Source organism: Podarcis raffonei, chromosome W (assembly GCF_027172205.1).
Source record: "Podarcis raffonei isolate rPodRaf1 chromosome W, rPodRaf1.pri, whole genome shotgun sequence".
Taxonomy (NCBI): domain Eukaryota; kingdom Metazoa; phylum Chordata; class Lepidosauria; order Squamata; family Lacertidae; genus Podarcis; species Podarcis raffonei.
Window position 1 is genome coordinate 15,992,963 of NC_070620.1, and position 12,386 is coordinate 16,005,348.

A 12,386-nucleotide genomic window follows, 5' to 3' on the forward strand; every position below is an offset into this window, starting at 1 on the left:
ACCAGTGGCGGGTAGTTCCAAGGGTGGAACTGAAACAACAGGGGAGTGTTATATGTATAACAACTGTTTGTTTTCTTCTCTGGATCACGCTTTGCTCACAGTGCACATTGATTCATATGGGGGAGTATGTTACGATATAGAAGCAATGTACCCGCGAGCTGCTGGTAGCTTGAAAGCAAAACATAATGGGAATGTTGGGACTGTTCCGTGGTAAACAGAGGGACAGTCTATTCACAGTGCGAAGCACCGGAATTAGCTCAGAGTGTAATATGAGCTGCACAGGAAGTACAGGAGGAGTTTCTCTCTTGACTGCCGGAATTTGAAGAGAGCAGTCATGTTTTTTGTAACGCTGCAAAGACAGAAATAAAGGCATGTAAATACGTTTCTGTCTATCTCTTTCCCCTGCCTGGGGGGCAGGAAAGAGGGGTGTATCCTTCTCACGCTGAGGAGGATCGCCTATCGCGACCTCTGCCTGGATCTTGCTGGGGAAATGCAGACAGGGAGGTCAACAGGAGATCAAGCCGGGTGCATGGGAGAGTTGCCAGTTTCTCCTGATAAAGGCTTGATTCCTGACACACCCGTACCTATAATTATTTGTTGTAATTAAATTCTTAAAGGGTAGTAAGCAGTAATAAGTCCTTTTTTAATTAAACTGGTGTAATAAATTGCATATAGATAAGATTAATTTGTCTATAAATTGCAAATTAAATTAAATGATTGTGATATGATTAATTGCAAAAAAATTGTGCTGCTAATAAAATACTGATTGCATTGGAGCAATGAATTCCTTTAACTTTTTTAAGGGCAATGAGAATGAGGAGCCAAATGACTATCAAATAGAGAACAATGCGATTGAACTGTGGTAGAGTTGGGAGTCGCTGCTTCCCAAGGTCACCCATGTTCACAAGCAAACTCACTGGAGAGACAAAAGCCACAGACCTAATAGCTTCCCTAAGGACAAAGCCAGAGGTCAAAGGTTCACTAAACAATGCTCCCTCCTGACCACGTGGTTCGTGGAAGGCAAAAATAAACAATCAGTGGCACCGAAGAGAAGCAGGAAGGGGGGGGATCGGGAAGAATCTCAGGGGGCAAAATCTCAACAACAGGCTGGAGCCGTGTACAGGAAAAACTCAATCCACACAATGCCCCCCTTAAGAGCACTGTAGCAAATGCTCCCTCCTGGCCACGTGGTTTCTTAAAAACAACATATACTGAAGCAGCTCCACACCAACACTCCCAGAAACAGGAATAAACGGTAAGGGGTTGGTGAACGGGAAACGAAAACAATGCCTACAAACGTGCGTTAGGGAAACGCAGTAAAGCTCTACATGCAGCGCTGCTGCTCCCCAGTGCGGATAACCTTTTTTAGGCAAAGACCCCGGGATTTTGGGCTACCTAGTGCCTCTCCAAATTCCTGAGCTATCTCCTCACAAGACCCTAGCAGCGATTCAAACCTTAAGCAAGTGCTGCAGCAGCTCGCTGTCTGTTCAGTATCCGGAAGCATTGGCTCCGAGCCACAAAGGGTCCTCGCGGCAGGCAGGCAAAGGAAGAGCTCCTGATGAGGAATCAGCTATTTCCGACCAGCGCTGTGCTCCCCGAACGTCTCCAGTTGATGGGACCGACTCGTGTGGCTACGGGCAGGCTTTTCTAAAAGGAGAGGTGCTCCCGCGCTCACAGCCACCACAAAAAAGCAGCTGGAGATCAGTTATGTCTGGAGCTGGCTGCAGAACAGGAGGCACTGGAACCGCTGCAGAAAGAACCCCCCCCCCCAAGTGATTACAGTTCAATACGTGACTTCAGCTCAGAAAGATATTGATCCAAAGCGAGGAAATGCAAAAAGCAGGCACAGCTGGCAGGCGGCAAAGAGGGAGTGCCTGGGCTGCGTCCTGCCTTAAATAGGGCAGGCCACACCTCCTGAGCCAGCCGATTGGCTAGCCAGGGGATGACGTGGCCAGGAATCCCCCAATTGTGCAGGGGCTGCTTCCAGCCGCCGCATGCATGTCGGGGCCGTGACGCCAGAAACCCCACCTCCTCTGAAGGGAGGAAGTGGCTTTCTGGTGGTGGTGGATTCACTTACCAAGATGGCACACTTTAACCCGGTCTGAAGCCTCCCCACAGCGCAACCGATGGCCCGTCTGTTTCTTGAACGTGTCTTCTGGCTACATGGGCTCCCAGACGCGGTAATCTTAGACAGGGGCCCCCAGTTCACATCCCGGTTCTGGGCGGCGTTTCTCAAGGGACTGGGTATCGAAAGGCGACTCTCCTCCGCGTATCCCCCACAAACAGATGGCCAGACGGAGAGGGTTAATCAAGTTTTGGAAGAATATCTCTGCTGCTTCCTGAACTATTATCAGGATGACTGGTCAGACCTGCTGCCATTGGCCGAGTTTTCCTCCAACGCCTTCCATGCCTCCATGGGACAGAGCCCTTTTTATGCCAACCTCGGGTGCCACCTGCATCACCACCCCTGCACACCGGCGGCGTCTCTCATGCCTTTCACCAATGATTGGGTCTCCCACATTCAGGAGACACAAGCCGACCTGGTACAGCACCTAGAGAGCCAAGGCTAATTATAAGGGGCCCACATTCCAGGTCCGGGACAAGGTCTGGCTGTCCTTGGAGCACCACCGTACCAGACATCCCTCGGCTAAGCTGGACTACAAGTACCAGGAACCTTTCCCCATCCTGCAGCAGATCAATCCGGTCGCCTACAAGTTGGAGCTTCCCCCCTCTCTTAAGATCCACCCAGTGTTTCACGTATCCCAGCTCAAGCCCTGCCATGCGGACTATTTTCTGGGTTGCTTTGCCCCGCCACTGCCATGGGTCCAGGTTGACAGCCATGAGGAGTTCCAGGTCACCCAGGTCCTGGACTCGAAACGGCTCCATGGCAAACTCCACTATCTAATTGACTGGGTGGGCTATGGGCCTGAGGAAAGATAATGGGAACCAGCCGACCTTGTGCATGCGCCTGCTAAGGTTTGGGCCTTTCGCCGGAGGTTCCCAGAGAACCCCGAGCCTTGACCGGGGGTGGAACCCTGTTTTCCTATGGGGGGAGTACTGTCAGGATTGTGTGCAGGAGCCAGGCCCTCTGACTGGTAGGGTTTCGTAGGACTGGGGCCTTCCTGAGTTTGGCCTGGAAGGGCAAGGCGCAGTCGCACAGGTGAGGCCTGACAGAAGACTCATAGCACCTGGAGGGGTATATAAGACCAGCATTTCCCCCGGCTCATTGCCATAGCAACACACTAGCCACCTAGCTGTGCTTCAGCTTCCTGACTCTTGGTATCCTGACTCTTGGACCATGGGCTCCCTGACCCCTGGACTGCAGATTCCTGACCTCTACCCCGGTCCTGATGTACCAAGCCAGGACTCCGACTGCCTGTAACCCAGACCGTGACAGTCTCAAGGGTAGCCCTGCATATTTATTTATTATTTGCATTTATACCCCACCCTCCCCAGCTCAGACGTAGAGCAATTTAAAGTAGTCTAGTCTGCAGGTGACCGCTGCATGGATCACCATGGCTAGGTTGGAAAGGGACAGGTACGGTACCAACTGCCTAACCTGGCATAGATTAAAAAATGCCAGTTTGGCTACATTTGTGACCGGTGCCTCCACAGAGACAGAAGCGTCCAGGATCTCACCCAGACTCCTGATGGCAGGTACAGGAGACTATTGCGCAGCATCAAGAGCTAGGAGCTGGCAAACTGAACCAAAATCATTCCAGCACAGCCATTGGACCCCCATCTTTAATGGATTGAGATTCAGCCGACTGTTTCCTCCATCCCGGCACACCCACCTAAAAATTGGCCAATATATCCAGGGCAGCATCTGGCCAGGGCCACAAAGCAGTAGATCCATGATTTTTGGGGTCAGATCTGTGGCTATGTACAAGATATTTGAATAAAGGGTGAATTTAGGGTGACCCAATGCAAGAACCCTGAGGATCCATGAGGATCCATGCTTCGAAACCACGTTTTTGGGCCATGGTGTTGCCAGGAAGCCGTGGATCTGTTTTTTTTTGTGGTGAAGGCTGTGCCCATGGCCATGTGTGATTTGACGGTGAGTTAGGGGTGCCCCAGGATGTGGGTGGCTCTGTGGTTTAAACCACAGAGCCCAGGGCTTGCCAATCAGGTGGTTGGCAGTTTGAATCCTCGCGACGGGGTGAGCTCCTGTTGTTCGGTCCCAGCTCCTGCCCACCTAGCAGTTCAAAAGCACGTCAAGTGCAAGTAGATACAGAAACAGGTACCGCTCCAGAGGGAAGGTAAATGGCGTTTCCGTGCGCTGCTCTGGTTCGCCAGAAGCAGCTTAGTCATGCTGGACACATGACCTGGAAGCTGTCTGCGGACCAACGATAGCTCCCTTGGCCAGTGTGGTGTAGTGGATAAGAGCGGTAGACTTGTAATCTGGGGAACTGGCTCCCAGAGAGCCAGTGTGGTGTAGCTGCTAGGTGACCTTGGGCTAGTCACACTTCTTTGAAGTCTCTCAGCCCCACTCACCGCACAGAGTGTTTGTTGTGGGGGAGGAAGGGAAAGGAGATTGTTAGCCACTTTGAGACTCCTTCGGGTAGTGATAAAGCAGGATATCAAATCCAAATTCCTCTTCCTGTTCTTCTTCTATAGAGCGATGATCGCGTAACCCCGGAGTTGTCCACGACTGGACCTAACAGTCAGGGGGTACCTTTACCTTTCAGGGGTGCCCCAATGCAAAAAGCCTGAGGATCCACGAGAATCCATGCTTCGAAACCACGTTTTTGGGCCATGGTGTTGCCAGGAAGCTGTGGATCCGTGATTTTTGTGGTGCAGGCTTTGCCCATGGCCATGATGTGTCATTTGATGGAGAGTTAGGGGTGCCCCAATGCAAAAGCCCTGAGGATCCATGGTTTAGAACCATGTTTTTGGGCCACGGTGTCACCAGGAAGCCGTGGATCTGTGATTTTTGTGGTGCAGGCTGTGCCCACGGCCATGATGTGTGATCCGATGGTGACTTTGGGCTGATCTAGTGCAGGAATCATGAGGATCTGTGCTTTGCAACCATGTTTTTGTGCCATTGCGGCCCCACCAAACAGTGGGTGCATGATTTTTGTGATGCTGCCTATAAACTAAGACATCTACAGTATCATGGTGGTTTTATTTCATTTGAATGAAAAAATCATGAATTCATGAGGATCCGTTTAAAATCATCTGGATCCAACTTTTACCCAGTACCAATTTTTTTGGAAGGGTAAGTGAACGCTAAGAGATTTGTTAAGATGTGAAGCAGCATTGAAGATAAATAAATACAACAGGAATGTCCGACTTGAAAAAAATCACACATATTTTTAATTACGTGTATGTATTTGAATGCTCTATACTCCACTTTTCCTCACTAATAAAAATAATTTCGTTCTTTTTACCCCATATCAAAAACCCTCACTCAACAAAAAATGATTTAACACTTCCCCGCTCAGCATGCTACTAACCTCCGAATCGTTTCTTAAACCCAGGAAACTGCACATCGCGCCCCGTCAGTAGCATCTTTCAGAGCTTCCGCTCCCAAATGTTTTCATTGGACAGATGTAGCATCACTCTTAACGGAGAGAAGGGTTTGAGTTGTTGAAAGCAGCGAGTGGCCGTTCCATTGAGTGACTGTGGGCGGGCGAGAGCAAGTGAAAGAGTAGACAGGGGTGGGCGACAGCTCATCAACGCCGTTGGTCACTTAGGGTTTCAGCGTTCGGTAATGCTCTTTCTTGAGCACCAGAGAACGCTCGAAAGAGCGCGCTCACGTAAGTGCGCCGGAGTAATCGTGTGACTCCGACTCCTCTCCTTTTCTTACCCCTCCCGCCCCACGTCACATCTCCGGAACCCCGCTGTATCACGTGACGGCGCCAGGTTTTTTTAATGTTTACATTCGAAGCGGGCGGCTTGTGGCACTGCTCGTCCCCCACTTCCCTGCTCAGCAGCCGTTGCCGCCACAGCCTTCGACGCTGCGGGGTGACAATTTCACTTTCATTAAGGGCAGTGACAACGACGAGCTGTTAGGAGGTGGCGAAGGGGAAGCCGCCTCTCGGCCTAAATTGCCGCCGCCGCCTCCTGCACGCGCCAGTGAGGTAGACGGAAGGAGGCCACAAGAAAGGAGGAAGCCGGACGACAGGCCGTCTGGGCCGTAGGCCTCTTTTCACCTCCTGCTTTTCCACAACTCCTTCCTGTCCTGCCGCCGCTGCCGCCATGGAAGAGCTGGTGGTGGAGGTGCGCGGCTCCAACGAGGCCTTTTACAAGGTAATGAAATGAGGTCGTTGTCCTGGCGCGAATCGAGGAGTGAAGTGTTGACTCCTCCACTTCCCTCTTTGTGCCCCGAGGGCCTAGAACGCCGCTGGGCCAGACTGGAAAACCGCCCCGCCCCTTTTCATACACACGTTTAAGCCTGAGGAGAACATTATTGGGGGGAGGCAGAGAAGAGGTTCGCGAGGTGCAAGAGGAAACTGCGGCTGCCTCTGTCACACTCGTAATCTCCTGCCCCCCTTGGATCGACTTCTGAGAAGCCTGGCCCCCGAGAGCGGAGCGAACACCCCTTCTTGAGGTTTCCAGCAACTGGTATTCAGAAACATTACTACCTCAGACTGTGGAGTAATCGGTGGCAGGAGGTTGGAGTAGAGTTGCCACCTTTGGTCTGGCAAAATAAGGGACAGGTTAGGCAAAATATGGGACATGATGGGAGGGAGGAATTGGGGGACTAAAAATTGCTTTTAAGTAATTTCTGCACAAGGTAAAGTAATTGATTACAATGGGTTGTTTCCAGAGCGGGTCATACTCATAGAGGAGACCCAATTAAATTTACAGATCTACGTTAGCAAGGCACATTAATTTCAATGACTCATACCCTCCCCACCTGCTGAATTTCTGCTTGTCAGAAGAATGGTAAATGTAGAAACCCGGTGCAACAAATTCTGTTTCTTTTCCTCACGGACCTTTGTCTCCAACTTCCCTTTCCATGTAGCTAATGCCTTATACATTCACATGCATGCATCATAATTAAACAAGTTCATTTAACCACTAGTGTTACATGTGTGCTTCATTTTTGGACCTGTCCTTTATTTAAATTGATGCAAATATTGTATAAATAAAAACAACCACCGTTTAAGGCTTCACTCCTCTGCATACTTACTTGAAAGTAAATTCAACTGAAATAATTGGGACTTATTTCTATTTTCAAAGAGTCAAGCTGAAAGTGAATTTAGGACTGTTACGGTTTCTTGCAAGGGAGTTTGAGTCCTCATCTGCAGTACACATTTAAAGCTCTTTAAATAGTCATGGGTTTTTGGGGAGAGGGGTTTTCTTTGGTACCTAAAAAATGGGTTTGCAATATCCACTGTCCCTCTTTATACAGCAGCCTAGTATCCTTCATTTCCCTGGTCAGCAGGAAAAAAATCTGCCAGCTTTAGTGCTGGCCAGCCTCTCCTCTCCTCTCCCCCCACCCAAACCACTCCATTCACTCTACTGGATTTAGTGTAACAGGGAGGGGTAGGGAAAGGAAAGGAAAGGAAAGGAAAGGGAGACAGAGAATGCAGACAGGCAGGAGGGAGGCAAGAGCGCTGGTAGAGATGGGAGGGAGGGAGAAGCTGAGTTCAGCGCTTACCTCAGCAGAAAAGGAGGGAGAAGAAGAAAGCGAGGCGGAAATAAGGGACACAGCGTTTTTCCTTGAAATAAGGAACAATCCCTTATTATAAGGGACAGGTAGCAACCCTGGGGGGGGGGGGAGGATGAGGAGTGAAAGCATATATAAACCCATTTCATCTGTATATAATTCTCATACATATATAGAGCCCTTTCACTGTTGATTTGTGGTTATGTGTTATATGCATATATTCATGTGAATTTTTCAGTGTACGAGTACTTGTGTCTGAATTGAGCACCTGTTAACCAAATTGAGATGGGGAGGCTTAGGTTGATGAAAGTGTTTCTTCCTTTCTTTGGCAATCACTTGTAGCAGAGTAAGATTCTCTTCCATGAGTAAGTGACTGTGGAGGCCAATTCTGGATGCACATGTCCTTCCACAGTGGGGACAATAAGGTTTCCAGGTGGGAGTTTATCACAGTGAGGGTTTGCCAGACATGCCTTCCTTTTAGCTTGTTTCTCCTTTTCACCTCCTTTTCAATATGACCAGTCCAACAAAGTTGATGTTGAATAATCATTGCATCGATACCGGTGATCTTTGCTTCTTCTAGTACACTGGCGTAAGTTCGCCTGTCTTCCAAAGTGATGTGTAAAATTTTTTGGAGACACTGTTGATGGAATTGTTCGAGGAGTTGGAGATGGCATTTATAAGTGATCCATGTTTCACAAGCGTACAGTAAAATTGGTAGTACAATAGCTTTGTAAACAAGTATTTTGGTTCCCTTGCGAATGTCCCAGTCCTCAAACACTCTGCACTTCAATCGGGAGAAAGCTGCACTTGCAGAGTTCAGGCACCGCTGGATTTCAGCATGAATGTCGGCCCCTTTGGAAAGATAACTGCCCAGGTAGGAGAAGTGATCAACCTTTTCCAACGTTACACCATTAAGTTGGATTTGTGGCACTGCGGAGGGGTTGTTTTGTGCTTGTTGGTGCGGCACTTTGGTTTTTTGGATACTGAGTGATACGGTCCTCCCCTCAAGACCAGCTTCTGCTTAATCCAGCAGTCTTTTGCTCCTCTTTTACAGTAATAAAGCAGTTTTTGGAAATGGGGGTTGGATTGGAATTCCTCCACTACTTCTTTCTCCTCCAGGCAATCATCTCTCCCACTCCCCACACTTTTCCACCACCCTCTTGTTTCAGAAGAGAAGAGCCAAAAGAAGAGAAGGGGTGTGTATGGGTTTGTTATTTAATCAGAATGAGCTTTGCTTTGCGGGGGGGGGGGGAGAGGCTGGAAAGTTCCTTTCTTACGTAATGAGGCACTGGACTGTTGCTTTAGAGAGATTTGAGACATCCTCTCTTCCCCTAACCCTGTTATTTAGGAGGAACTGCTCATAGAACTATTTCTACTGCCCCTGCCTCTTCTCACAGCACCTCTCCAAATAATCTAAAGTTGCACATTTGTTTCACTTTCTCTCTCTAATTTCTTTCAGTAGTCTTAATGAATTTATATGCTTCTTAATTGTCAAAGCTGGCATCTAAGCAGCTGTCAGGCATAAAACCAATTACATACATACATACATACATACATACATACATACATATGGGTCATTCCACGCCAAGTCCCTTGGTGCCATGTGCTCTCACGACTCTGGTATCTACACATAAACATTTTTTGAAGAAAATCTATGAGATAACCTCAGATTATTTTTAAGATTTGGGCACAGGAGAATTTTTTTAAAATTTCGATTTCCGCACAATTTAAGCTAATGCAATTTCTGCGTCAGTTTAGAAAAAAACTCCTGTTTCACTTATTTTTCAACCAATTGGGCTTAAATTGGTATCAAAATAGAGCTAATTGTGGTCTCTTTCAAAATAAGGTATAAAAATGGTATTAAGTGCCACAGAAAAGGGTCACCGACCGTGCATCATACTTTTGTTGCAGAATGGGCTAACCATGTGCTTGTTATGTTTTAAAAATGAGGAGAGTGTTTTTTGTGGTTAAAAAATAAATTGATTTTTTATTTTTATTTTTAAATAATATTTATTAAAAGTTTAAAGATTACAAAAAGAAGAAAAAAGAGGAGACCACAAAAAAATTCAACAAAGCACACACTACAATACATAAAAAAGAAAAAAAATACATAAAAACCAATACAACAACAAAAAAAGCAAAAAAACCCACAGATCCCATATTGCATCTCTTTATCTTTCATTTGCTTGTTTCATTGACCTCCTCACACCTCCCTTTTTGTGTTCTAGTTCAATTAGTTGTTTCAGCAAATTCTTTCCATCTTTCTCAATTTTTATTGAATAATTTATCTTAACAGTCTAACCTATTAATTAACTCAGCAGATCCTTTCCATCTTTCACCATATTCTGTTATTCAATTTGCCTTAATTTATTTAACCTTGTCTTACCATAAAATACCTTAAAGCTTAAAACTTAATACTTATTTATACATAACTCCTTATATCATTTCTACTAAAGCCAGATAGTTTCATTCCAGCATTTCCCCTAATATTCATTAATTTTACACTAATTCCCAAAATAAATTTTTTTCTTTATAAACTTTCTTCCAATCTTCATCCAACATCTCTTCTTCCTGGTCCCGGGGTATGTCAGTCCTTACTGTCCATTCCATCTAGTCCATCAACCTGGTAATCTTATGTCCGAGGCTCTTAAGTCTTTTCCATGTCCCTTCTGCAGATCTTCTTCTTCTTGTTTATACCTGCACTTTTCCTTGTCTTTTGTTGGTCTCTTTCTTAATTTCTTTCCTTTCTCATTGAGGAGTAGGTCTCTGGGAGATTCCAGCCCAAAATTATCTCCGTCTCCCCTCATCAGATCAGCCCATTCCCCACAGTCCCACTCCCTACAGTCAGCAGTGTAATCCAGAAAATATTTAAAAGCATGTTTCAAAGTCCCTCCGAGATTAAGAGCCCCCACAGCTCCAGACTCCCCCTGGCCCACTCCAAATTCAATCTTCAAAAACAGCGGCTTATGCTCCTGCAGGGCCTCGGGTCTCTCCATTTGTATTACTTGCAAAAAGCAAGCACCAAAACTTCCTCCCAACACATTTTTACTCAAGGTCAAAAGACTGGTCCCACGATCTTAATCTCACAGATGTAAAGTCCCCAAGTAGACTGCAGCAACAATTTAACAAGCTCCCTCTAGAGGAGACAATTTCTATTTGTATCCACCTTTTTAAAGCAAGTCCAACGAAGGAAAGTTACTTTCATTTTTCAAATATTTTGTTTCTTTAGAATGCAAAAGGCAACATTGGAATCAGTTTGTTTCTCTTTTTTAGCTATCTGTCAAAATGATCCATTCACAGTCAATGAACATCTCCAACAATTTCTGTCTCTGACACCCCGTTCCCAGGTTTGAGACGGTGGAAACTTATCTTTCTTTACTCTCTCTCCTGCAGGCTTGAACAGTCAAAATCCCCCCCCCTTTTCCCCTGCTTCCAAGGGGGTTTTAGTGGTTATAAATGAAGGAAATTTAGACCTTTATAAACGACTTTCCAGGCTTTAGCTTACAAGGTTTTTGCTTCAGTCTATTTACAAAAGTGGAAGGCGGACTTCCTGTTTAGAACCTTCCCGCTTCAGTGCCAAATTAAGATGTTTCTTGATCCAATTTTCCGTTTCTACTCACGGGTACTTGTTTAGAATCCAATTGTCCACAGGAAAAAGTCAGCGCTCTCGGGCAACGGAGGAGGGAAGGAGGGGACCCATGGATCCTTCTCGCTGCTCGCGGATTCCCTCCTCCCGGGCTCCCTTTGAAGCAGGAAAGTGGGAGGGGAGCAGGCTACACCTGTGTAAGCAGCTTCTCTCCCACTTTCCTGCTTCAAAGCAACCACGGAGGAGGGAAGCAAGGGGACCCATGGATCCTCGCTGCTCGAGGCTGCATTGAAGCAGGAAAGTGGGAGGGGAGCAGCTTACACGGTTGTAAGCTGCTCCCCTCCCACTTTCCTGCTTGAAAGGAAGCCCGGGAGGAGGGAATCCTCTGCAGCCTCGAGCAGCGAGGATCCATGGGTCCCCTTGCTTCCCTCCTCCGTGGTTGCTTTGAAGCAGGAAAGTGGGAGAGGAGCTGCTTACACGGGTGTAAGCGGCTTCCCTCCCACTTTGCTGCTTCAAAGCGAGCCATGGAGGAGGGAGGGACCAACGGAATCCCCTTCCCTCCCTCCTCCCCGGCTCAGCTCAGCAGCCGCGGCTCTTGCTGGGTTTACAATGAGCCGGAAGGAGGGACAGACGGCAGTCCCTCCTCCTGCCTCCCTGTAAACCCAGCCAGAGCCGCAGACACACTCTATGCAGCTCTTGCTTTAAAGGGAGAGCTGCGCAGAGCTTGTCGGCAGCAGCGGCTCTTGCTGGCTTCGCTCCATAAGACGCACAGACATTTCCCCTTACTTTTTAAGGGGAAAAAAGTGCGTCCAATGGTGCGAAAAATACGGTAGTTGGTGGCATTTTAAGTTTTTTCTTCTCCCCACCCCTTTTTGTTTGGTTGGAGGGTGGGGTGGATATCTGGTTGGGGATTAATTTTAGTATAACTGTTCAGTTTTTGTTTTTTGTTGTTTTATTGGTTGTTGTATAGTTTGCATTTTGTTTTCAAGGGGAGGGATCAGGGCTGCCTGGGAGTGGGGCCCCAGCCAACATAATGGCTGGGCAAGTTCCATGGGGGGGGGGAGATGCACTGGGACATCTGATCTCAGTGATCATGGGCAGGAGGAGGAGTTATGCTACGACCAGACCATGTACTGAGGAGGCAGGCTTAGTCGTTGTTTGGAGACTATCCCTGCCTCCGGG

The 12,386-nt window shown here is 47.4% G+C and overlaps 1 protein-coding gene across 4 annotated transcripts in view; it reads left to right on the forward strand.

The window, feature by feature from the left end:
• The first annotated feature begins 5,848 nt into the window (after nucleotides 1-5,848).
• The window catches only part of LOC128406026 (fragile X messenger ribonucleoprotein 1-like), a 169,876-nt gene continuing 163,338 nt past the window's right edge, over nucleotides 5,849-12,386 (forward strand). For all 4 annotated transcript variants that reach the window (XM_053373080.1, XM_053373081.1, XM_053373083.1 and 1 more), the window contains exon 1: nucleotides 5,849-6,252. In XM_053373080.1, coding sequence (XP_053229055.1) covers nucleotides 6,202-6,252 — 51 coding nt within the window. In that variant the 5' untranslated portion in view covers nucleotides 5,849-6,201. The remainder of the gene's footprint in view (nucleotides 6,253-12,386) is intronic.